Source organism: Ochotona curzoniae, unplaced genomic scaffold (genome assembly GCF_017591425.1).
Source record: "Ochotona curzoniae isolate NIBS_2020 unplaced genomic scaffold, NIBS_Ocur_1.0 contig_66, whole genome shotgun sequence".
Lineage (NCBI taxonomy): Eukaryota > Metazoa > Chordata > Mammalia > Lagomorpha > Ochotonidae > Ochotona > Ochotona curzoniae.
Window position 1 is genome coordinate 11579008 of NW_024466512.1, and position 27090 is coordinate 11606097.

The 27090-nt window shown below is 39.7% G+C and overlaps 1 protein-coding gene and 1 non-coding gene across 2 annotated transcripts in view; one reads left to right on the forward strand and one right to left on the reverse strand.

Annotated features, from left to right (window-relative positions):
• Window positions 1-2961: 2961 nt before the first annotated feature.
• The window catches only part of TRUB1 (TruB pseudouridine synthase family member 1), a 28952-nt gene continuing 4823 nt past the window's right edge, over window positions 2962-27090 (reverse strand). The window contains exons 3-8 of the mRNA XM_040992491.1: window positions 23209-23264; window positions 16555-16636; window positions 7816-7888; window positions 6255-6394; window positions 3860-3916; window positions 2962-3234 (exon numbers count right to left, since the gene is read on the reverse strand). Coding sequence (XP_040848425.1) covers window positions 2975-3234; window positions 3860-3916; window positions 6255-6394; window positions 7816-7888; window positions 16555-16636; window positions 23209-23264 — 668 coding nt within the window. The 3' untranslated portion in view covers window positions 2962-2974. The remainder of the gene's footprint in view (window positions 3235-3859; window positions 3917-6254; window positions 6395-7815; window positions 7889-16554; window positions 16637-23208; window positions 23265-27090) is intronic.
• On the forward strand, window positions 26701-26804 carry LOC121164404. Its single transcript, XR_005885079.1, has one exon. It is a non-coding gene; the product is annotated as a U6 spliceosomal RNA (small nuclear RNA).

Consider the following 27090-nt stretch of genomic DNA (forward strand, 5'->3'; position numbering starts at 1 on the left):
CTTAAAACTCTTGGGGAAAGTAGTAAGACAAACAAAAGTCACATAACTGTGTATGTTGCTTCAATCCCATTGCTCAAGTATTTATCCTCATCTAAATGAAAGCAACTTAACTATAAAGCAACAGGGAAATAGTTACAGTAAGTTACAAGTAAGTAATGTGATCACCACTTACCAAAACTAAACACAGGAGCCAGCACTGCAGTGCAGGAGATAAGAACACGGTTTCCAATCCAGAAGCCTGGACTCCTGGGCCCCTGTTACTGACACGGGAAGCAAGGATGAAGCTCCCAGCTGCTAGCTTCTGTCTGGCACAGCCCTAGCCAAAGCAGCCATTTGGAGAGTGAACCAGCAGATGGAGAATGAATCTCTTTCTCTGTAACTGTGTTAGTCAAATAAATAGATTTTAAAAAAACCCTAAATACAAATAGGTTATATCAAGTTAAAACTAGCCCACTAAGAAGGATAGCTGCTTTAAGACTTCAATTATGTAAACAAAAAGAAGGAAAAGAGTAGTAAAAAACTAAAACTCTTAGGTGGGTGGGATTAGGATGGTGGGAATTACATAATTTCCACTTGAAAGATATTTTCTTTCGTGATTTCAACAACAACAAAAAAATCCTGGCTATCATTTCAAAATGTTACTTTTCTTTTGAAACACTCTCTTCTCCATTTGTAAATTGTACACATTAATTTAAAGCTGAGATACACAGCAGAAATATCATCTGTGTTGTTAAAACTAAATGTTTCTCTAGGTGGGTTTAAGCTGCCAAATAATGATGTAACAAGTGTCATTCCAAAAGGCAGGAGCCACTGCCCCCTTGGTTGACACAAACCACAGAGCATTAGAAACAAACTAGGATGGGCAGGCGTTTGGCACAGAGTTGAAGACACCAGGTGGAACGCCAGCATCTCACGCTGGATTGCCTGGTTTGAGTCCTGGCTCCGCTGCCAACTTGAGAATTCCTGCTAATGAACACTCTGGGAGGTGACAGTCACAGTACCTGGCTTCCTGCCACCCACCTGGGAAGAGCTGAACTGAGCTCCTACCCAAACTTGCCCTGGCCATTAGAGCATTTGGGAAGTGACCCAGTGGAGGGAGACACTGCACTGTCTATTTCTCTCTTCACTTTCAAATTAAAATAAATAAAGGCTTTTCTAAAATAGAAATGAATAAGTAAAATTGTAAATTTTCAATTTACGAGTTTGCACATTTGGTATTTCATATAAATGCACCATGATGTCAATTCTTGCTTCCTTTTCTATCTCACGCTAATAACTAGTCTCAATATTGTCACTTAAGCTGTGTTATAAATGCTCTATTAAAAGATGTAATATTGACTTTATCTTAGGCTAACCACAAATTAAATTACAACAACCTGGAGATTTAAAATGTCTGAGTCTGAGGTTTCAAGCAACCATCTTTACACACCTTTACTTTCATTTGAAAGGCAGATCTACAGAAAGAGGGAGACTCAGAGGGTTCCTCTATGCACTGGTCCATTCATGAAAGACCCACAATGGCCTGAGTTGAGCCTGTCCAAGGCAGGAGCCAGAAACCTCTTCTGGGCCTTCCACATGGCTGGAAGGGCCCAAGGACCCCAGATATCCTCTGCCACTCTCCCAGGTCACAAATAGGGAGCTGGATGGGAAGTGGAGCAGCTGGCACATGAACCAACCCCAAAATGGGATACTGGCACAGCAGGTGCAGGATCAACCTGCCAACAACCAACTATCTTCAAAAACAAAAGCAATCCAAAAACTCAGAAACATCTAACTTTATGAAATGTTTGTTAGGCCTTCCTACTGGAACTGTATTTGATTAATTGAAGAAAGAGTCAAATATTTTTGTATACTGTCTGTATAAGAACAAAAATACAAAATACTGCTGTCCAACAACAAAAATACAAAATACTCATTTGTATACTAAATTTATTATTTTGTAAGGTGACTGCATTTTAAAATTATGGTAAAAGAGGGATAAGAACTTTTAGAGCACTATTTGAGAGGAAAATATTTGAGAATAAGTGTTTTTTAAATATTGTGAGTAGAGGATATTGGCTGAAAAACAAGACAGCTCTCTCATGCTCTATAAATAACACTCTTAAAGGAGCAAATAACTAAGAAATAATGTCACTGAGATTAATGCCCAATAAAGAAATATAAATAGATGCTAAAGAATACAAAAAGATTTTTTTTTTCATTGAAGATACATTCTTCAATTTTTTTTTAAATTTTGCTTTTCATCGCATGGTACAAAGTGATCAAAAGTTAATGAAATTACCAGGAAAATACCTAATAGCTTAAGATACAAAACTTTAGGAACTGTCTTCTCTAATAGCAGAAGTGAATTAAGTATTAGTATCTATTTATATATCATCAGTGGTAATGATAATAACCTGTTCACTTAAAAATATTATAAAACTTTGTTTAAAAGATCTAAATCAACATAGTTAGGACTAGAGATGTGCAACCTTATCAATGAAATAGGTTTAGGCATAGAAAACACTCCAAAACATATAGCAGACTCCAATAACACTTTCTGAATCTTAGAGAATTTCAGTGCAATGGAGGCACCAAGAAGCCTTAAGAATGTCAAAATACCATTATCATGAGACTAAAGAAACGCCAGCTGTTATTTCCTTTTTCTTTGATTAGAAGACCTGTGCAACATTTTTATAGAAAAAGACTGAAGAAAGATCAAATTGAGAAAGTTTTCCTGAATCCAATCATACTCATAACAACATAAGAACATCCCAAAAGAATACTCCATAGTAAAGAACTGAAAAACTGCAAGGTAATTTATAGCACATAGCAAACAAAATGCACGCTGTGGAGACTGTAAAGGATAGACATCCTTCTTGATGGAAAAATGAAAAGTCAGGAGTAGCTGTTTGTCTTTTACATGCAGCCTGTCACCGCATTTGCACACAAAATTCAAATGCCAAGTGCAAATAATGATACTCGAGGGTCCTGGTCAAAATGTTTTAATTGCATCATCTTTCCCTTTGGTGTCACTGAAGGTTATAGATTTACAGCTCAAAACCTTTTCACTGGACTCCTCGGGTTTTGGTTTTTTAAGGGCCAACTCTGTGGGGAGAAGAGATGAGCAATGCTCAACAGACTGCGCAATGGCATCAATGGTCCACCTGTCTTCAGGAAGGGCGTGCTCTTCCAGGGTAAATGGCCCCTGTTTGGTTCGGGTCAGCTCTAGTACGTTGGCACAGGAAGACAATTCTACAGCAACAAAAAGTTAAAAGAAAATCCAGAAGGTGAGTGATGGAGTATTTCACAATTTGTAACTTTTCCAAATGACAGAAAAATTCAAATCAAACCTCTTGAAACCACTCCAAAGGTAAAACGGTAAGAACATCAGCCTTGAGATAAACAGGTGCTAAAGGAGCACATTTTGAAGCCCTGTGTGGGAAGTATTATTCTTTGCACATGAAGAAGCAGGACCTGATCGTGTCACAGGAGCCAGTAATGACAGGGCCAGGAGCACAATTTTCTAGCTGCTTGTTGGGTTTTGGTTCTGATTTTGTTTGTATCAAGGCAAATCTTTTTTTTTTTTTTTCTGTTTTCTGATCCCTACTGTAGGTTAAAATGTTTTATACTTGACAAAATGTGCCTGCTTAGGTCACTGTTCCCGTCTCCATTTGCTGTTCCTCTCTCTTCCTTCCTACTGCAGGACTGCTGACGCTCAGACAGATACTGGCTGCTGTCAACCTAGCAGCTTGCAAAGCTGAAGGCAGCGGGAGTTCAGTTGCTAAGGCCAGAACTCCAAAGCAAGGAAACTAAAAAACTCTATCAGAATGGAATATTATTCTCTAAATGATGATTCAAAATTCATTTTTATGCTTACCTTTGCCAATGTCATTGACCAAGCTTCTGATGTAAAAGCCTCCTCCACATTCAACATCTAGAATGTTAACAGTGACATGGTAAATTGCTAACCTCCTTTGAAATCCACTTTACATAGAAATGATGCCCCTAAACAAATGTAAAAATGCACTATGCAAACAATCGGGTGATAAAATATTTATGCGCTAAAATATAAATTATTCATCCCATAGCATATGTGTTTGTGAGACTAGAAAGTCAGAGTGTGCTGAGAGAAAACAGCAGAAATTCAGGATCACATTTCAAATGAACTGGCAAGTCACATCAGGCTAATACTTCAGTCTTGCTCATTTAATAGATTTTAAACAGTCAGATATCTCAGCTTTATTAGCATGAGCTGTAGACTTTGAAAATATTTTTAGATTTGTATGTTCAAAATATATAACCAGTAAACCAATGAAAAACCTCTTTCCACGGTGACAAGAATCGTGTTTGGAATATCATGCAACACAGAGTTCAACATATTGGAATGTTTTTCTTGGAAATATGCCTCAAAAAATAATTAAATAAAAAAACAAATAATTTTAAACATACATATCTAAAAAGAATTCCAACATCTACAGGATGGCAAAGCTGTGATCTAGTTCTCTCAGCATTTTGCCACAAGGTACTGCACGATGGTAGGCCGAGAGGACAGCTCTAGGTTATCTGTATTCACCAGCCAGACATTCGGAAAAGGACTCTGCATTTTCACACAAAAGGATTTTTTCCATTAGAGCTCTCTGCAATCACACTGCACAAATAAAGCCATCAGGGCAAATTAATCAAAATTCAACACCTAGGAATTTTAAACCTGTTTTTTTTCCCCCCTCACATCATCTTACAGTTGGGGGCCACTGCTGTGGATAAAATACGAGCACTGCCACGTAGCTGTGCTAATATTTGTGCATGATATTTAGGGAGAAGAGAGTTCTTCTGGTTCTTTTACATTTTCTACATTTTACATTTCTCGATGCTTTTTTTCTTTTGTTTTGTCTTTTTTTGTCATCTGTCAAATATTTCAGAAACAGGAAACTTAAGAAAAAGGTAGGGAGACATAGAGAGACAGAAACAGAGAACGAGTTTCCACACACTGGTTTACTCTCCAACTGGCTGCACTGGCTGGGCCAGGGCGAAGCCAGGAGCTAGGAAGCCCATCTCTTCTACTGCTTGCCCAGGCCAGGATCTGAACTCACAGCATGCTTGCACTGCAGAAGGCAACTTAACCTACAATGCTAGTCCCAAGGAAGATGAATCCTAAGTGGAATCCTATTGAGTAGGTACCATCAAACTAAGGGGAGGATCACATGAAGGAGCCTGACGGTTAAGAGGAACTATAGTTTGTAAGACATCACAACTCTATTCCTGTTCCAGGCTTCAGCTACAACCTTCTGCAGTCAGCAAAAAAAAGTATTTCCAAACAACAGAAACAAATTTGAGGGTTCTTAAATATATTTCAAATATGGATTATCAACTCGAATTGATAACCTAAGTTAAATTTCACATGTCCAAAAATACATTCCTGTCTTCCTAAGTTTTCCATATTTTTAAGATGTTCAGCTGTAATTTGTAACAAAGGACCCTCTAGTCTTAAGAATTTCTTGTCCAAAAACTAGAAATGCTTTGTTTTGAAAGGTCAAATTAATGTCAATTCTATTTTTTAATTTTTATTTATTTATTATGGCTCCGAGCTGTCCAGTCAGTGAGCTTTTTTTTTTTTTTTAAGATTTATTTTTTTATTGGAAAGGCAGATATACAGAGAGGAGAAGAGACAGAGAGGAAGATCTTCCACCTGATGATTCACTCCCCAAGTGAGCGCAATGGCTGGAGCTGAGCCAATCCTAAGCCAGGAGCCTATTCCAGGTCTCCCACACGAGTGCAGGGTCCCAAAGCTTTGGGCTGTCCTCGACTGCTTTCCCAGGCCACAAGCAGGGAGCTGGATGGGAAGCAGGGAGGCAGGGATTAGAACCGGAGCCCATATGGGCTCCTGGTGTGTTCAAGGTGAGGACGTTAGCTGTTTTGCTATTGTGCCGGGCCCAAATTAATTAATGTCAATTCTAAAATGAATGTACTGAGGACTAGCAAAAATGGGAAGAAAAGCATCTATCAGAAAACCCAAAACCTTGAAAATACATGCTTCTCAACAGAGATCTAGCCATACTGTTTCTAACTTTATAGGAAGATAACATAATACAATATATGACACAATCAGTCTAGTTGAAAGGCATTTCTGAACCTCCAGATAGATACAGGATTAAATATGTTATCAAACTCCAAACTTCCTTAAATTCTTTAAAAAAAAACTCCAATGTCTTAAGGGTACTTGAAAAACTAAAGGTACATAAGAAGAGAGATGATTTCAAATTTCTCCATCTTACCCAATGTGAAGAATGGTGGTTGGAATTTCTGAAGGGAGATGCCGTACACAGTGACTGGCCTGGCTGATTTTGCTTCTACTATTTTTCCTCTCTTCACCAAAGTCGAAAGTCTTTGTCCATCCTTCTTTAACGCAGAATAGCTTGTAAGAGAGGGATGGATCGAAGGAAGGAAAGAGAAAGGCAAAAACAACCAGAGATCGAGAAATATTAATTGCAGATTATGACATGAAAAGAATGACTAGCATCCATTCAGTGGAAAATCCTTCTAAGAAATGAGCTAGTCTTTCTTCCAATTAATCCCACAATGCTGTCAGGGACAGAATTTCCAAATACTTTGGTAGAAAATGTAAGTTCATTCTTGCACTCAATAAACTATGCCATCAAATTCCTCATTTAACCTTCTCCCTGGAGATTGCATCTTACCTTCACTAGTTCTCATTCTGTGCTTAGTGCACCAGGAACTCACTCTCTTGGTCGTATCATCTCTGCTACAATTCCTTGAAGCAATTTTTATATTATAATATTCATTTCTGTCTAAAAGTTATCATGTTTCTTAAAAGCTAATAAGCAAACCCCAGAACCAGGTCTGCTTGTCCAACACACAGAAAGCCAATCACTGACATTGGAGTAGTGGGAAAAAGCTGGTATTTATTGCAAAGCACAAAACAAGGAGCCGGGCTGCTATTGCTTAACTCCTGGGCTCCCCCAGGAATTAGGGGTAAAGATTCTTATAGATTGAAATCAGAGCTGAGAAGTGCACAATCAGCTCACATACAAGCTTCCAGCTGGTCGGCTGCAGCTCATGACCTTGCTTTGACGAGTCGGTCACACTCCAAGGTGGCAGTTGGGTTCTGCCTAGACCTGGAATTTCCCTACACAATCATTCCAGGACAACACTGGACACTGATGTTCTTATCTACTGGAGAAGCAAATGACTTTTAAGAAGCCTGCAATGCCAGCTAACCCACTCCCTTAAAATCAGCAAATTCCTTTCACTAAACGGCAGGCAAGGATACCTTGTGCTAAGGGAAACAGACAAGAGGTTGGGTCCTGCTTTTACATGATGGGATTTGGTTTCACCTCTACCTTTCAGCATGTCAGAAGCTCCACAAGCCTGTCTAAAATCAGGCTCAGCATGGTAAAGTAATTTAGTGGGGTAGGCGGAGCCTTGTGATGCCTGCATTCCATGTCAGGGTGCAGGCTAGTCCTGAATACCCTGCTTCCAATCCAGCTTCCTGCTAACACACACCTTGGAATGCGACAGATGATGGCTCAGATGATGGAGCCCCTGCCACAAACATGGGAGATCCAGAGGAAGCTCTGGACTCCTGGCTTGCACCTGACTGTTGTAGGTTATAAGCATCTCTACCTTTCCAAGTCCTTTCATTTCAAGATGAAAATACATAAATAGCATCTAAAAAATGAGGCTCACCTTTATTTGATCATTAGTTGCTAGATTTAAAATCTGCCTTACCATATAGTAAAGTGGAGCCCATTTATTTTAGTAATGTTATTCACCATTGGAGAAGAAAAATTTACTCAAATTCATAAGTGAACTTACAGGGGAGGTACTTGCATTATGTTCCCAGTAAACTTCTGTAGAATGCTTTCCATATCTCCTCGTGTTATTTTATCTGTCAAAGTAAACAATGAAAAAGTCATCACAAAACAATCCCAGAAGTACACATGCTGTTTTTATAACACTAACAGCTCTGAAAATTCATTTAAAAAATCCTTCCAGGGTGGCAGGTTTGTATTGCAAGGCCTGGGTTTCAGTCCTGACTCCACTCCCAATTCTGGTTTTCTGCTAATACGTACTCTGGGAATCAGGTGATGGTGATAGCTATCATACTGGGCTATCTCTGATCCCTCTTTTAAATGAATACTCTCAGTCAGCCTCAAAAACAAGCCAGGACCAAAAAAAAAAAAAAGAAAGAAAGAATATACACAACAAAGATTTTAACATGTATATTAGGCACTTTTAAAACCATTATACTAGGAAATCTGAATAAAGCTTTTAATATCTGTCACCTATTCATGTTTTTGGCTTCTGCTTGGTTTTCTTTCAAATGAAATGATATAACATTAAATTGCAGTTCTATAATTTCAAAAACTAAAACCATGATACACTGAAATTTAATATTTGGGCTTCTGTTTACAGATTTGTTTTTACATGTAGTAATGAACTACCAGAAACATTCCAAAATTTGCTTAGTTCCTACTCAACGAAAAAACATTAACTGCATTCACCATTTTCTAGGAAACATGCCTAAATTCTTTATTCTGGTATATGTATATGATTTTACTTGAATAATATTAAACAAAGACACATTAGTGTGCTTTAAGTTATTGTTCTAACAACATAACACATACTAAAGGACAGCATGGAATACTGTGCTCAGATTTCAATATGAACAAAGTAAGACAGCTTTAATTTCAAAGTGGTCTTGACCCTTAGAAACTAAATATAAACAAAAGACGAGAATCTATTAAACTCAAATTCAGAAAAGCTGAAGAACAAAAGACTTGTTTCAAATCCTAGCAAAGCTCCAAAGAAGCAGATCTTGGGGGGTGGCTCTTCCGTTCAGACTGTTCCTCCAACAGATGCGGCTCATGACATGGACGAGGATTTTTCCATGAAAAAATGCTTACTGCAACATTAAAATATAATCACTGGTGATGCCTTCATTATGCAAATCTAAGATTTCCAAATCTAGACAGCCACTGCTAACACCATGCTGGCTCCTGCTCAAAGAAATGCCACTGCTGACACAAAAGCAAGAGCTCATAACTCAGCCACATTTTAAAAATAAGAACTTCTGCTGGGCTGGTCTCTCTACGGCATTCCTGCAAATAGGTGTTGCTTTGTCCTCTTTGCCAGTGCCTCTACCTCCTCACATTTCTCTCTCTCTCTCTCTCTCTCTCTCTCTCTCACACACACACATACACACACACACACATACACGGTGACCAAATGTGACCTTCCTCATTCTATCTGCCATGATGTGTCTGCTTCAACCTCTCAGGCACTCAGGATGCATGCTGTGCATTCTCTAATTAACCATACACAATTTTTAATTAATCTGTATTTGTGTGTGTGTGTTATTACCAATGAAATTCTGAGCCCCACAGACAGTTTTTCTTCCCATATAACAAGATGGCACTCAAGCCATTTTTGCTGAATCTAATTTGGTGACGGATAATAGGATCTCAAGGTTGAAGGACATTTAGAAGTCAGCTAGGCAACAATTCTGCTCTTTGACTCACCAGACGGAAAGCCTACAGAGCAAGTTATTTCACAATGAAAGTGAAGCTTGTGGTGCTTAAGAAGGTAGTGGCCCATGCTGGCCAACAGAAAATGCTGTATTATACCAATCCAAATGGTAATTGCCCCCAGATATAAGAACAGAGATTCTAAAGAAAAAAAAAATACTCAATCTCAAAAGGAAAAGACATGAACAACAAAATTTTTACAATAAGTACATCCAATAGCTTGTCAAAAGAAATATATGCAGTAAAACAAGATAGAAATGATGCAATTATTGTAAGAATTTGGTGATTATTCTTTGGTAAATTAATAAACAATGTGACAGCATTTAATAAATATAAAATAATTATTGGCTTAAATTTGAGTTTTTTCTGGTACTTAACTACAGAGAGAAAAGCAATACAATGGAGTTAAACATGATGCATGACCATATTAGAATAACTGCTACTGGATAAGTTTTATGATCACCAAAACCCCAGAGAAGGGAAATAAGCAGGTAGGCCCCACCCCCTTGACTCCATCTGGAGGTGCTCTCCTCACTGTGGGGCAGAGAAGGAAGAGCCAAACAAAGCATGGCTATATCACTGAACAGAGCTCAGCATTCGGAGAAGCAGTGGCAGCTGGAATTTGAGAAAATTGCACAAAGAAAGCACTTCATGAGTCTCCTGAGACTGAATAAATTCTAAGTCATACATTTATACAGTGAGTTTTCACAAAATTAACGAAGGAATTACTACAAAAGCTCTTACATGGCTGTGAGATGTTTGGAATCTTAACCATTCAGAATAAGGAAATTAGACTGAACACCTGGGAGACTCAATAGGCCCTCAGAAAATCCAGGGAGAAAGCTAGCAAGAAAACCAATTCCCAAATAAAACCTTCCTAACAAAGAAAATTCACAACACATATCTGTCAGTAAATTCTATCAAACATTAAAAGTCAAACACAAATTTTGCCAGAGTAGGGGAAAAAAAGGATAATACTCACAACTCAATATATGAAGTCAGCAGAATCTTGACATCAAAATGTCTCAAGGACATTAATGGAAAGAAAATAAACACAGGGCAATCTCACCCATTAACACTGATGTGAAAGCCCTCAACTCGGTATTGGTAAACCAAACTTAAAAATTTATATAAAGAATAGCATAACAGTCAAGTTGGATTTGTTCCCAAAATATTATTCTGCTATCTGCATAAGGGAAAAAAAAAAACAGATTCTTAAAAATGTATAGAATTCAATGTCTGCTCATGATAAAAAAAAAGAAAGAAAACTAGAAATAGAAGGCAACTTCACTGTTACCATCAGAAAGCTAGGGAAAAAACTCTACAGGAAAAAAATTCTACACAAATTTGGGGGTGGGGTGAGAGCGGAGTGCCGGGCATTTGGCCTAGCACCTAAGGTGCCAAGTCCCACACTGGACGGCCCGAGTTCCAACCCCAGCTCTAGGTCCTGACTCCACTCTCCCAGCAGTGCAGCTCTTGGTAGGTAGGCATGACGGCCATGGGCCACTGTGGGCACCTGAGGAATGAACCAGGGCATGGGAATGCTATTTCTGAATGTTTCTGTCTGCCTCTGCCTCCCAAATAAATTTAAAAATTTTAAGAAGCTGATGGTATACAACAGTGAATCGAGCTGCTGGTTAGGACACCAGTTGCTCTACTGGCTCCCTCTTAATGCACCTAGGAAGGCAGTAGATGACGACCAAAGTACTAGGACCCTTCTCACCATGTAGCAGACCAGGATGGGGATCCTGGGTCTTGGCTGTGACCTGGCCTTGCCCGGGCTACTGCAGCCATTTAGAGAGCTAAACCAGTAGACAGACCTCTCTTCCCTCTTCTCTGTCACTCTTTCAAATGAATAAATAAGCAAATAACTCTGTATCTAGACTATTTAAGAATAAAGTAGAAAGTGCAATTCTTTGAAGAAAGTGGGGAGACTTTTCTTTTAGGTATTAAGATTCAGCCTAAAACTATAGCAATTAAGATAGTTTAGTGTTAACATAAGGATAAACTGACCAACATAACAAAACAGATTCCAAACTAACCTATTCCTAAATGGCATTTGATCTGTGGCAAAGCAAGCAATGCTAAGAAAATAGAATAATCCTGTAGGAGAAACAAATGGAGGCTTGCACATACAAAGCCAAAGGAAAAGCAACAAAAGCTTCTAGGAGGCAGAGTGGTAGCACAGTGTGTTAAGCTACCCCCTGCTATGTGATATCAGTTTGGGGATGTGGCTGCTCTACTTCAAATTCAGCATTCCTATAACGAGCCTGAGTAGTCAGTAGAGATGCCCAAGCTTAGGTCCACGCCACCCGTGGTCAGGATGGAGCTCCTGGCTCTGGTCTGGCCAAACCTTGCTGTTGCAGTCATTTGGGGAGTAAAACTGTGTTTGGAAGACCTCTGTGTGTGCCTGTCTCTCTCTTGTTCTCTTTCTCTCTGTCTCTGTCTCTCTCTTGCTCTGGGTCTTGTCCTTTCACTTGAACACTCAATCCGGTGCTATGGCATATCAGGCCAAGATGCTGCTTGCAACACCAGCACGCCATTTGCTGATTCAAGTCTCAGCTGCGTCGCTTGCAGGTGTTCCTGCAAATGTGCCTGAGAAATCAGTCAATAATAATACAAGTACTTGGTCTCTGCCAATGATGTGGGAGACCTGGATAGCGTTGTGGAGTCCTGGATTCAGCCTGGATCTGTGTCAGCTACTGCAGCCATTTGGAGAGCAACTCAGCAGATGGAAAAATCAATCTCTCTCTCTCTCTCTGTTTCTCCCCACCCTGCCCTGCATCACTCTGCCTGTCAAAGAAACAAATCACTTTTAAAAATTAAAAACCAGTTTCTAGAATATAGGAAAATGCCTTCATACTTTTGGGGAGATGCCATAAAAGACTTGATAAGCTGTCTATATTTCAAAAGACACAATTTAGGAGGAAAAGGGCAACCTCAAAGCAAGAATGCCCAAGGCACATAACCAAAGACATACACAACCGAGCTTATAATCACTAAGGAAAACACAACTCAATAGGGAAAGAAAAAAAGTAGGCAAGACACCAAGTCAGAACTCACAAGCTGACAGCTAATGAGTCACAACACATAAAATGCCAAATTTCTTTAGCAATCAAAGTAAAACCACAATCAAATACCACTACACTACTCATGAGAAAGGCCAATATTAAAAACACTCCTAAGATGTGTGGCTAAGGATGTAGAACATGTGGAACTGACACATCGCTGGTAGAAATACAAAGTGACACAACTACTTCAGAAAACTTAGGATTTCCATCACAATTAAATACACACCTCCTTGATGGCCCAGTAAACCTGCTTGATGACCCAGTAATTCTTACATATACACTCAAAAGAGATGAATACACAGGTCTATAGAATAGGTGAAAAATATACTTTGCTTGCAGCTTTATTCACAAAACATCAAACTAGGTACAACCCAAGTGTCCACCAACAGAGTATTTGTGTATGTAAATTTAAACATGTGTGTCGGTGTGTAGGGTGTGTATTTATTCAAACAGTGGCACACTATATATGAAAATTCAAATATTAATGTATGCAAACAACATGAATGAACCTTGCAAATGTAAGAGGAAGAACGTACAGGCAAAAGGATACATACTATTTAATGTCTTTACATAAAGTTAAAAAATTAACAAAATTATACCGTGGTGAGAAGTGACACCATCATGGCGGGAGTTGGACAAGAAGCTGTCTTCGTTGAAGGGCACAGTAGTGACAGGAATGGGGTAGAAGGATTTCTGGGAATACGCTGTTTCTGGACTGGGTGGTTAACTCTGCTCTATGACAACTCATTCAACTGTACATTTCATTTCTAATTGCTTTTATTTGTGAAATGCTTTACAAGAAAAGTTTAAACATTAACAATCAACACTATATGAAGATTGCTACCCCCACTTCACACTAGTCTCGCTACAGTGTGGGGCAATTTATTTAAATCTCAATTTGAGAGCCAATTCACCTTTTCAGCTTTGTCCAAGATGAGCCCCTGAAGCAAGCATAGACAAACCACACACAGCCCAAGAGGAGGCACTCCTGGTAGAAACCCCAGCTACTGGCAGGAAAACCTTGGGAACGAACTGACCATCTCAGAACTAAAGGATGGTGCTCTTTAGAGCAATTTGCATGAGTCAGCTCTTCCTTCTCACACTTTTTGCCTCAGGAAGGACAGAAAAGTGATTCCAGGTGGGCCTGATCAGAGGCTTGGTCTACATCTTGCTTTGGAAAACCATAGTCTGAGTGTCCTGAAATCAGTGGAGCACACTGAAGCTGGCATCCCCAGGGACTCCAGCAATGCTACTGGGGACTCGGCGCCCAAGCACAGGTGAGGAAGGAGCAGAACAAAGGCTCTGTCCTTCCTAGGTTTCACCTGCAGTCATCTTGCAGCAGGCCTAACTCATGCACTAACCACGTGTTACACCAAGAACACAGGAACATACGGTCTCAGTCCTGCACTTAAGGGATTAACATGCTAGTGCATATTTGCAAACAGTGAAGAACACTACTCAGGAATAGCAGGCTGTTATGACAGTGAAGAGAAAGGTCCTGTTAATATGAACTGTGACTCTACTGCAGCCATGGACTCATCTCCTCACTCCTCTAAGTTAACGAACTGGAACAATAGCTAAAAATAGTATTTGTAAAGATAAGATGGAATGACGTGAGAGCTTCCAGTAGCCGCTGACCGGAAGTTGACTTGGTAATCCAGAGTCAGCTGGTCTCCGTGGGTCAGTTACAAACTGCATTTTTGGTTATTTCTGTGTTTGGATGGGGTGGCAGTTCCACCAGCTGTTAGTGGGTGAGGACCAGGCATGTTCCATGTCCTACAGTGTGCAGGATTATGGAACAAAACGGAGAATTGTTCTGTGTGCCGCCTGACATTTGCATGTCTGTCAGATATTCAAGGAGATGAAAAGCCTGTTTATAATTATCCAAGGCTGGACTTCAATGCTATCATACATTTAAACTCAAATTATTTTTGTCCCATTTTCTAGATTTCCATCTACATGTCACAGTCTGCATTTGCACTCACAGCATTCAAAGTAATTTATGTATAAGTGTTAACAAGACTATTTAATGAAGACTTTCAGTGTGGTAATATTTGTGCTTGCAAACAGCAGTGTACTTTTGTTTTAAAAATTTTATTTCTTCATGATTTTATGTTGGGATAGTAAAGGTGGCATATTAAATATTGGACATAAGGGGAAATGATGGGCCATGGCGCTCAAGAGGTTTGCTCAGGCTGCCTGGTTTGAGTCCTGGCTTCCAATTACAGCTTCCTGATAGCGTACAGCCCGGAAAGCAGCAGCTAATGACTCCAGAAGCAGGGGTCCCTGCCACCCACAAGGAAGAACCAGACTGAGTTCCAGGTTCCTGATTGTAGACTGGCCCAGTCCTGACCGTTGGGAGCATTCACTGATGTGAGCCAGTGGATGGAAGATCTTTTGTCACTCTGTCTCTCAAAAAAGATAAACAAATAAATAAATCTTTAAAAGTCTTCTAGTCATAATTGGGTTTCAATTAAGTGAGGGTCTATTATTATCTACTAATAACTTCAAGAATAATTCAACATCTATTTTTTAAAAGACTTGAACTAATCAATTTTTTTTCCATTATATCGCTTGATTAATTGAGCAGGATTCTAAGCTATTATAACCGGACAAGTTAACAGGGGAAGTGAAGCTATTATGAACAAGGAAAAGATCTGGTTTCACTATTGGGACAATGTGCAATATATGATGACAAAACACAAAAACACAAAGAGGCCAGATGCTCGACTGCCTACAGCTAAATTACAAAGAGATGACATTAAACATGGGGAAGAACCAGAAAGCCAAGAAATAATTCACAATTGTGACAAAAAATGCAGGTGAACTGACTTACAAAACTGCAACTGCTGCATTATAAATAGCATAAGCGCTGTCAGAGTTGCTAGGAGACCATTTCATGTCTGTATCCTTTCTTAAGGTGGTGAATGGTAGAAAATGAAGGTGGGCTCCAGTGACTTCTGCTTTGCTTCCAAACAGCTTTTCCTCTTTCAGATTTTTTTTTTTTTACCCCCAAAAGCATAAGATCATCATGAGTTTTAAAGCACTAACCAAACCTGGCACGTTTACTTCAACAGCTGAGAAGTAATCGTTTAAAAACAACCAGTACTGTGACACGGCAATTTCAGCTGCCACTTGCAGGGCAAACCTCTCTCATGGACTGGAGTCCCAGCTGCTCTGCTCCTCACCCAGTTCCCTGCCAATGCACCTGGGAAGGCAAAAGAAAACACCCACGTACAGGGCCCCTGCACCTAAGGAAGAGACTAGGACAGAATTCTCAGCTCCTGGCTTTGACCTGGTCCCTGACTGCTTCAGCCATCTGGGCAGTAAACTGGCAAATGGATTTATATATTCATTAATATATATTTAAAAGATTTATTTACTTATGTGAAAGAGAGGGAAGAGACAAATCTTCCATTTGTTGGTTTGCTCCTCAAATGGTTGGAACAGCCAGTTTTCATGCCTTTATATATATAAATATTATTATTGCGTATATTATATATATAATAAGAGTATGTGTGTATATACACATATAATATACACATAATATATTATATATGTATATGTGTGTACACATATGATATATAACATATGCAATAACAATACATACACACATACATATATTACACACACATATATATATTACTTGCCTATATAGATACAAAGGCAGGTGAGGTACAAGAAACAGGTCAAGTCTAGTGTGTACCTTTGGTTTTTCTCTTATTAGGGAAAACACCGTATATCTGTTACAAAATATTTGGGGCAAGGGAGTTACTAGAAAAACAATTCTGAACATGAAAATTATTGCAAGAAAAAAAAGTTATAAATATTTACTTAAAAACTCCTACCATACAAGCAACAATGTAATAAGCATGTTTAGGTAAAAGATTGAAATTAAAATTATGCATTCACAGAAACTTTCTTTAAAGAAGAACAATGGTAAATGAACTTCATACCGTAAGGTTTTTCTTCTGTTACTTTCCCTGTAGAATCCAGGGTGTCAGTGGCCCTCCCCAGTTCTCCAACAGCAATATACCTCTAGAGGAAGAGAAATGGGGAGAAAGATGGGCCACAGGGTTAGAAAACAAAACAAGAAAAAGTCACACTCCTTTCAAAGTTTATACAAAACTTTACAAGTTTATTTGAAACTTTACAATCACCATGAGACAAAATAAAGACAATCTATATCTATTGCTTTTTGATACATGGGAGACATGGTGTAAGTGGATAACCACAAACTTCCCATAGCAACTAGCATGAGAAAAAACAACAAACTTGATTTTGTTAATAATTATGGTTTATTAACAAAACAAATTTTGAAAACCATTTTTATTCTAGAATATCTCATTTTTAAGAAAAATTTCCAGATACACTCAAAAGTGGCAAGAGTGGTACCATACACCTTGATGTGGCAATCACAACATTCAGTAATTTCACTATATACAATTAAAATGAGTTTTAAATGAGATAATCTTTTACTTCTATGAAATACTAGACAAATCTTAGTAACTAGATCATATGTTTAGTTAAAAGCTAATACATAGAAATCAGGTAGACTCAGCAAAGGGAACATACTTAACTATTATATATGTGTTTTTTTTTAATAAAGGAAAATTGATATTTAAGCTCTCTGAAAGGAAAAAAATCCCCTCAAAGCATGGCCCATCTGTCATCCTGGTTCTTCTGAGCACTGAGGGTGCTACAGGTCATAGAGTCTACTTTACACTAGCCAACTTCCATCTTCATTTAGTGTGTGCCATGACATAGTAAGAAAAGTGCAAGGATTATTATTTCCACGGGATTTAATATGTGAACATTTTTCAAGGAAAAGTCAAATTACTTTGCAGAGATTTAAGCTTATTAACAAAAAAAAAACATTATGCTAGTAAAAGGACTTGAAACAAAAAGTGAGAAAAATATTAAAGCTTCAAAATCCCATAAACATCTGACACTTCAGAGCAAACTAGTAGTCTTTGATGAAATAATCTTCATGCGGTATAGCTCAGGTTATTTTTATTTTTTGAAAGGCAGAGTTACAGAGAAAAAGGAGGAGAGAGAGAGAGAAAACTCTTAATTTGCTGGTTCCCTCACCAAATGGCCACAACAACCCGGGCCTGGGCCAGGTTGAAGCCAAGAGCCAGGAGCTTTTTGATGGATTTGTCCACGTGAGTGGCATAGGTCAAAGCCCCTGGACCATCTTCTGCTGCTTTCCCAGCACATCAGCAGGAAATGGATCATCAATACTGAAGCAATGAGGGTTAGGACCAGTGCCCATATGGGATGCTATTGTGGTACTGTGGGTTAAACCAGCACCTACAGTGCCAGCATCCCATAAGGGCACCTGTTAATGTCCCACCTATTCTACTCAGATCCAGTTCCCTGCTAGTGCACCTGGGGAAGCCGCAGAAAATGGTCCAAGTTCTTGAACTCCTGTCATCCACAAACAGACCTGGAGGAAGCTCCTGGCCCCTGGCTTCAGCCTGACACAGCTCTGGCCATGATGGCCATTTGAGGGCTGAGCCTGAAGACGAAGATCTCTTTCTATGTCTCTTCTTCTCTAACTCTGCCTTTCAAATAATAATAATCAATAATCAATAAAGTAATAATCAATAAAACAAAAAGTCTGACTGCCTAAGAAAACTACAATATGACCTTGCACAGTGTGCTTTAAATATAAGTACACTATTGAGTTATATGACAATACTGAACCAGGACACTAACAAGATGCCCACTCTGGGCTCAGCACAAGGAACTTTCCTGGCCTGGCTTTCCCTTTCTTCCTTAAGGACCAGACCTTACTCATCTCTCAATGCCACCGTGGGAATCCATCCTAGCTTCTACTCCCACCCGTACCCGTCCAACATAAATGCCTTCCATACAAAGAATGAAGACCTGGGTGATATCTACACACTCAATCATGTTGCTATGAATTTAAAAAGTACTCTCCTAAGTATTTCTGAGACACATACTAAAGTATCCAGCCTCGAAGAGGCTACTGTGTAACAGGGGAAGGCATCAATAAAGGCAACTACTGCAGAAGATAACGACTGTAATGGTGATAACAGACAATAATGGTTGTTCCCAATGGTTTACCTAAATGGTTTCTTATTCCAAACTGCCTAGTAGATAATTACCTATAGGTTACAGACACTCACTATTATTCTAAACATACTCTATTTTTGATTATTGCCTTTCCAAATTGTAAACTCTCTTAGTAAGGATTGTATATTGTTCTGTTGTGCTTCTTACTAGATGACAACACAGCAGTAATTTAAAATAAAGTCCCTGGTAGATTTATGCTCACCATGGGACAGTTTCTGCATGTGTAATTCTTTGCATGTCACTATGGTTTTGGACATCCAGTGTACCTTCAATCTTGTATCACAATCCTTCAGTTACACTGCATCTAGCTACATGCTGGATTCTTTCAAAGAGTATAGCATTTAAACCAGAAATTCTCAGACACTTTGGTTTCAAACAGCTACAGACACTTAAAACTTACTACGAAACTTATCTGTTGATATTTATTATACTAGAAATTAAAACTGAAAAATGTTTGAACACACTAATAACCACACACACATGCCATTAGCATTTTAACAGCAGTAATACTGACCATCTATCTGGTGGCCTCTGAAAGCTCCACTGCACACATGTGACATCACAGGCAAACAAGGCAAAACTCCAGGGTCTTCCCAATCCTCTCAAAAAACCTCTCAAGTCCCTAGATCGCATCTTGAGAACTGATGGTCTAAATCACAGCTGTTGTCCAGCTCCCTCTTATCCTGGAATCAAACAGTAACTGCCCTTTAATTCTATTCAATGGTCTACAAGCCGCTTGGGAAAACCTACCTAGACAATGAAGCCTGGGGATAACACAGGCCCCACTACCAAAAAGACATGGAGCAGAAGACGAATGACCTAAGTCTAGCACTCACCAAGTCTAGCACTCAAAGTATAACACTGCCATCAGCTTTTGTTCAATGACTGGCTCAAAAAGTGCAGGTTAGGACACATGGCAAAGGGACTCTTCCTCTAGGTAATCTTTTCTTTTTTTCAAATTTAAGGTTTATTTTATTTATTTTAGACATCAGAATTGCAGAGATAGAAAGATAGACAGAGATCTTTGAGCTGTTGGTTCATTCCCCAGATGATCACAATGGCCAGTGCTGAAATAGGCTCAAGCCAGGAGCCTGGAGCTGCATCTAGGTCTCCCAGATCTGTGCCAGGGGCTCACACACCTGGGCCATCCTCCACTGCTTTTCTCAGATCATTAGTGGGCACCTGGGCCAGAAGTGGAGCAGCTGGCCCACAAACCAGCACTCATACGGGCCACTGCATAACCTTTGCCACAATGTGAGCCTCCTTGTAGGTAATCTATGAGGATACCTTAAAAAAAAAAGTGGGGAAATGGAATTAAAACATAAAATTAATGGAACACAAGTTTTTTTTTTTTAAGAAATCCAGGTAAAGGTGGGAATAACAAGTATAACTTGCATAACAAGCATTTCCCATGAATTTTCTGAAGAGTCCTAAATATCCTATACTATGATCACGTCAGAACACTGCCTTCTGGCAGCTAATTCACACAGGCTTGGGGAATCTTTTCTGCCAAGGGCCTTTTGAATATTTATAATATAATCCATAGTTTACATAAAATTATCAAATTAAAAAATTTGCGTGCTATAGATTTACTGAATTTCAAGTCCTGCCTGCATTTGCCTGGGCAGGGCCAGACCAAATGCCTTTACAGGCTTTATATGACTCTACTATAAGGTCAAGTTAATCAAACGTTTCAGAATAATTCACCTAAATTATAGCTTATGTAGATCTGCCTTTAAATCTACCATAAGACTACTTTTGAAAACCTCAATCTCAAATTGGCTAATTTTCCCCTTGAGGCGTGGCATCAAATATGATTTGTGTCCTGGCTGCTCCACTTCCCATCCAGCTCCCTGCGTGTGGCCTGGGAAAGCAGTGGAGAATGGCCCCAAAGCCTTGGCAGCCATCTGGGGAGTGAACCAGCAAATTAAAGATCTTTCCATCCCTCCTTCTCCATAAATCTGCCTTTCCAATAAAAAATAAGTACATCTTAAAAAAAAAAAATCTGTCCTTCATAATCCCTTAATGTAAGAAATTTCCTTTTGTCTGAATTTAAGCCTGCCTGAAGAAACTCTCTCTCTCGAAGAGTTAGCATATCCGTAATATTTTTCCTACACCACAAGAAAGCCCAGATAAGAATAAAAAAAGAGAGAAATTCATGGTATTCAAGATTTATCGCAGAATTTTCTTGAGTAAAGTTATTTTCAAGTATATACAGATATGTAATTATATCCAACAGGAAAGAAAGAGATTTTGGGATCAATGAAACACTTGGGAATAGTCACAACAGTATTTACTGAGCTGTACTCAAGATACTGGACAGAAAACTCAGATGCTTTTAATACTCATAAAAAGAACATGCAGTGAATAAAGTATTCAAGAAGACAGGAGAGGAAGAACATAAAGAATGAAGAAGAGAGGCTTTTCTCTTGCTTTTAACATTTATTTATTAGAGAGAGAGAGAAAGGCAGCCAGATACTCTCACTTGCTGGTTCATTCTCAAATACTTGCAACAGCCCCAGGGAAGGCTGAGGCCTCCAGCCTGAACTCAATCCAGGTCTCCCAGGTGGGTGCCAGCACGCAGTTCCTTGAGCTGTCATTGGCGCCTCCCAGCTGGCATTAGAAGGAAGCTGGAATGGGAGCAGGGGTTGGGAGGCAAACCCAGATGTGGACATGCAGACTGGTGTCTTGAGAATTAATCTCTAGGCCAAATGCCTGCCTGGGGGTTAAGATACACAACCCTTTCCCTCTAATGGAAGAAATTCCCTCAAAACAGCTGGGTGATCTTAATGGTCTCTGTTTCATATAGATGGAAGCAAAATAGTTTGATGGCCTAAGGATTTTATTTAAAAAGCTAGCACCCTTTTCTTTGTTAGGGGTTGTATGGAGTGGTACTACGTAGTTAGCAACTTGAGCTTGCCCCAACATTTTGAGTCTATTTCACAAAGCCATCAATCAGCCTGCAATGAACTGGAAAAATCTTATAAATTGTCTTTAACCACAGATTTTTTTTTTTTACACAAACAATGTAGGTAAAACCACTACACCAACTATTCATATTATATTTAGAGCAAGAAGTTTATAACAAATACAGGAGTTTAGTCTAAGAACTTGTTGAAATTCTTTTCTCATAGGCATTTTCACAGCCTCTTAATCCTAGCTATCATTAACTAGTACCAATTGCTATTAAGCATACAAATATGGAGCTGGCACTGTGGTGCAGCAAATCAAACCACAGGTGATGTTGGCAACCCTCTGATTCTGATCCAGTTCCCCACAAACGGGAAAGCAGCAGAGGATGGCCCCTTCCACCCATGGGGAAGACCCTAGTGGAATTCCAAGCTCCCAGTTTGGGGCTGGCCTACCACAGTTATTGTCGCTATCTGGGAACTGAATCAGCAGATTGAGGAGTACTCTCTCTCTCAGTCTCTCTCTTTTTCTGTCACTCCGCTTTTCAAATAATAATAAAGCCTTTTTTAAATATACACATATTGGAGTTGGTGTTGTGGCATGGTGGGTAAAGCTGCCTGTGGCACAAGCAACACATTTAGGTGCTGATTGAGTCTTGACTACTCCACTTCTGATCTAGCTTCCTGCCAATGGCTGGCAAGCAGCAGAGGACGGCCCCAAAGCCTTGAACTCCCGCACCCACGCTGGAGATGTAGAAGAAGCTCCTGGCTCCTTGCTTCAGACTGGCCCCACTCTAGCTGTTGCAACAATTTGACGAATGAAACCGTGGATGAAAGATCTCTTTCTTCTTCCTTCTCTCTCTCTCTCTCTAGCTTTGCCTTTCAAAAATAAATAAATAAAGCTTCAAAATTAAAAATTATAAAAAAGCACATATCTCTTTTGGAGCTAAAACAGGTGCTCATCATTTTTCCTAAGGAAAACTGAGAAGCTGGGGAGAGCAGTCACAGTGACCACGTGACTTCTGCTTTTCCAGCCCTTTCCCCATGCTGGATGCCCACAGCAGGCCACAGGTTGCCAACCTTGCCCACCTCCCAATAATCCACTCTCTCTTCTCAAGTGCTCTTGGACTGAGCTGGAGGTTCTCTCACAGCTGAACAACAAAGCATCATCTTACAACAATCTTTGCTTTAATAAACATTAATTATCCACAATGTTTTTGTTGACAAGTGTATGGTTTTGCTCCAATAAAAATTTAAAAGTTTAAAAATCTTCTAATAGAACTTATGACCTGTAAGTTTCTTTCTTCTATAAAATATGATTATATTAAGAAATCTAAATATATGTTTTAAAAGTATGAGTACCACTGAGTTGCAGCTTAACTCTTACTTGTTTTTCAATGAAGCATTTCCAACTTAAAATTTAATATTCTGAATCCTGACATCCCGCTGTAGACATTGTGAGCAGCACCCAGGAACGACACTTACTCATACAACTTAAAAGCTTGTTTATTTCAACACTTAGGTCACTAAGAAAAACTTAAACTGGAAAAACTATTAACTTCCAATAGTTAAAAATTAGAACTATTTAAATATTCTTACCTTAGACTCAGACAACATATTGGTCAGCATTTTTGTTCCCCTTCCAATTCCAACCACTGCAAATCAAGACAAGAATGATCAATATTCTGAAAACGGGAGTGGATATTTCGCTACATCCCACAGCGGAGCGTCTCAGTTCCCTGACTCCTACTTCCTACCAGCTCGATGACAGCAGTGATAGTGGCAGCTCAAATAACTAGGTCCCCTTGGCCCCAGAGGAGACACAGATGGAGCTGCCAGCTCCCGAAGCAGGTCCTGCCCAGCCCAAGCTGCCTGTAGACATCCGGGGAGAGAATCAGCCAATGGGAGTAGTCTGACTCCTTCCCTCCCTACTTCCCTCCTGAATAAAAATGAAATAAATTATCTATATATTTTGGTCACACTCTCCTGGCCCAGGCAACATGAAGTTAGAAAAAGCATATATGTAACATATATTTAATAAAGAGTCTTATCACTTAATCAATTCAACTTTTTTTTATAAAGATTTATTTTTATTGTTATTCTTTTTTTTTTTTTATTGGAAAGGCAGATATACAGAGAGGAGAGATAGAGAGGAAGATCTTCCGTCCGATGATTCACTCCCCAAGTGAGCGCAACGGCCATGCCATGCCGGTCCAAAGCCAGGAGCCTCTTCCGGGTCTCCCACGCGGGTGCAGGGTCCCAAAGCTTTGGGCCGTCCTCGACTGCTTTCCTGGGCCACAGGCAGGAAGCTGGATGGGAAGCGGGGCTGCCGGGATTAGAACCGGTGCCCATATGAGATCCCGGGCGTGCAAGGCGAGGACCTTAACCACTGCGGCATCACGCCGGGCCCAATCAATTCAACTTTTTAATAAACTAAGATATTTGGAAGAATGGAATGGGAAGGGATCTCCTCCAGCTTACCTTCCATTCTCAAAATAAATAAATAAATAAATAAACACAATAGAAATCTCAAACAAGTCAGTCAGATAGAGAAGTCTGAGAACAATCTCAAAGGACTCATTAGAATTTTATATGGGCATCAGTGAAAAAGATACAGCGCAATTAGCAATGTTCAAGTGGTATGATAAAGCCTTGACAGAATTCATTGTTAAGTAAAGCCAAGTCATCATCATAGCTAACGAGCCATGCAAAGGCGATTAGTGGCAACAGAACACAGTCCAGAAAAACAGAAACACAACAAGCGAACCTAATACCCAGGGTCAAATGAGGGGCTGGAGAATGTATCTTACTGTGGACCACGATAAGTACAACAGGCTTCTTCAGTTTCAACTACTACTGATTTTTAACACACTCCCCCAGCGGAGGTTGAGAGATGTAATGATTTCTTCACTCAGGGGCAGACAATTTTGCTAAAACTGAAATGTTCTTCACCATAGGATACAGTGATACATACGAACATAATATTACCACCACAATACAGAATTACAGAATGTCTGGACTATGCCAGGCCTAAGCCAAGAGCCTGGAACTCTCCAAGTCTGGTAATCTTGGGTTGCTTTCCCAGGCGCTTTTGCAGGGAGCTGGACTGCAAACAGAACAGCCCGGACTCAAACCAGCACTCACAGGAAGCCAGTAATGCAGGTGTCAGCTTAACCCACTGTACCTACAACACCAGCCCCTAATTCATAACATTTCACAATCATTTCTGAAGCCCTATTTTGCATTCTGTTGTGTTCCCCAATAGTCCTTATTAGGGTCCCAAAGCTTCCAACTATAGCAGCTACTTAGCGAAGTATTCAAAGTTCATCTTTCAAAGTTTAGTTCAAGTGGAAGAATCAAGATGGCATAACAGAATGAGGATACATTTAAACAGAGAAACATTAGCAAAGGTGAAGCAGAGAGGGCACATTCCAGGAAACAGCAGAGGACAGAACAATGGCATAGGGACACCTGGAGACTGATGCACACAGGAAGGTAGCAGAGACAGCAGCGTGGCACTGCAGTGACCTGACATGCCAGTGGCATTCATCAAATGGCGATCCGAACTCCACCAGCAACCAGGTGGGAAGGGGAGTTCACCAGGAAACCAGCAGGTAAACCCACACAAAGAACTGCCCGTCCCGCTGGTATGTTTGATTTGAGAGCAGAGACAAGAGCAGAGACAGAGCAGCAGATCCGAAACAGGCGGTGCAGGAACAGGTGGATTTCACAGCCAAATCCCCACCAGAGCTGCATCAGGTGTCATCTTGTATAGGGAGGTAATGGCTATGGGACTGGACTGTGCTTGCACTAAGCTGAGAGCAAACCCATTTCGAGATCAGTGAATTGCAACGACGTAGCATTCTTTGGGGTCCACTCAAAATAGGTCCGGTAGCCCCCAGACCTAACGGTCAGCAGATCAAGAACTCCATGAGTTGCACATCATGCATCACTTTGTACAGTGTGGCAAAAGCTTTGAGACTGCAGAGACAATAATGACTGCACATGCGCTGAGCTCGAAGTGAACTCACTGTGCTCAGTACATTGCAATGGTCCCACATCAAAAAGTATACTGACTTTGGCATCTTATAACTCAAAAAACAAGTCCAAGTGGCCCTCAGACATAATGGCCAACAGGTTCCAGCAAGATCAGTACCACCAGCAACCTAGCTATTCAGGACACCTGGTATCTCCCTAATCCTGGGAGCTGCTTGAACCGGAAGTGGGAGAAACATTGTACAAAGGTCCAACAGCAGCAGGATCACAGGAGGTAGAGTACTGAGCCAGGAGCTGGGCTAGGGAGACCATGGTGGAAGTCTAACATAAAAGCCCAGACCGGGAACTCGCTGGAGGGAGGGGCACAAGTGACTGCAAACAAAGAACCAGGTACCAACCACAACAAGTAAAATCAAATCGCAGACCTGGAGGAGATACAGTTTGGAAACCTAACCTAAGGACAGGAATCTGCTAACCAGAAGTGCAATGACCAAGAGCAAAAGAAGAGACAAAGGTACAAGGAATATTAATGAACATTCCTCTGCAAAGGAGCAAAAGGCTTTGCCAACCTCAGAGTTAACTGAAGAATACATAGAGAAAATAGGGGATACATAATTCAAAGCACTTGTTATAAAGTTTTTTTATCAATAAGGAAAAGCACATTCAGGAATTTAAGGAATACGCCACACAGCAAATAGCAACACTGAAACAAAATCCAGCCAAATTATTGGAAATGAAGGACTCAATAAAGCAGTGTTTCTTGCACCAATATTCTCTCACCTCAACTTCTACCCCCAGAAAGTGTACTATATCCCTTCCACCTGCAGGCGAGATACTTTTGAGTTCACTCCCCAGATACCTGGCTATTGCAGGAAGTCTCTCTTTGAAATAAAGTAATTTCTCACAAGTTCACAGAATTACTACTTAAAATAACAAATATCTCTTATTGCTAAGACTAAACACATGCAATCTTAAAAAGTATTTCTCATTAGAAACCAAAGGCACTAGAGAGAAAAATTGATAAATTTGACATATGAACACATATCATCATAAAGCCTCCATGATGAAATTAAGTCTCCAAGATACAGATGCAGTGTGCTTGCTTCGGCAACATATATACTAAAACTGGAACGATACAGAGATTAGCATAGCCCCTGCGCAAGGATGACACGCAAATTCATAAAGCATTCCATATTTTTAAATTTTACTTTTCTTTTACTGTATATTTAAAAAAGATGCAGATGCACTGAAAATATTGCATAAATTAACTTCAGACTATGTGTGTAAAGTATATATACAATATAAATGCATTTCATACTTAAGCTTGGTCCCATCCCTAAGATACCTCATTTACATATGCAAATTCTTTAAAATCTGAAAAAAAAAAAAGCTACTTCTAGCGTCAAGCATTTCCTATATGGGATAGGCAACCTGTTATGATTCTTACCTTAGAGGATATACTAACAAAATATAAAATTTATGAAG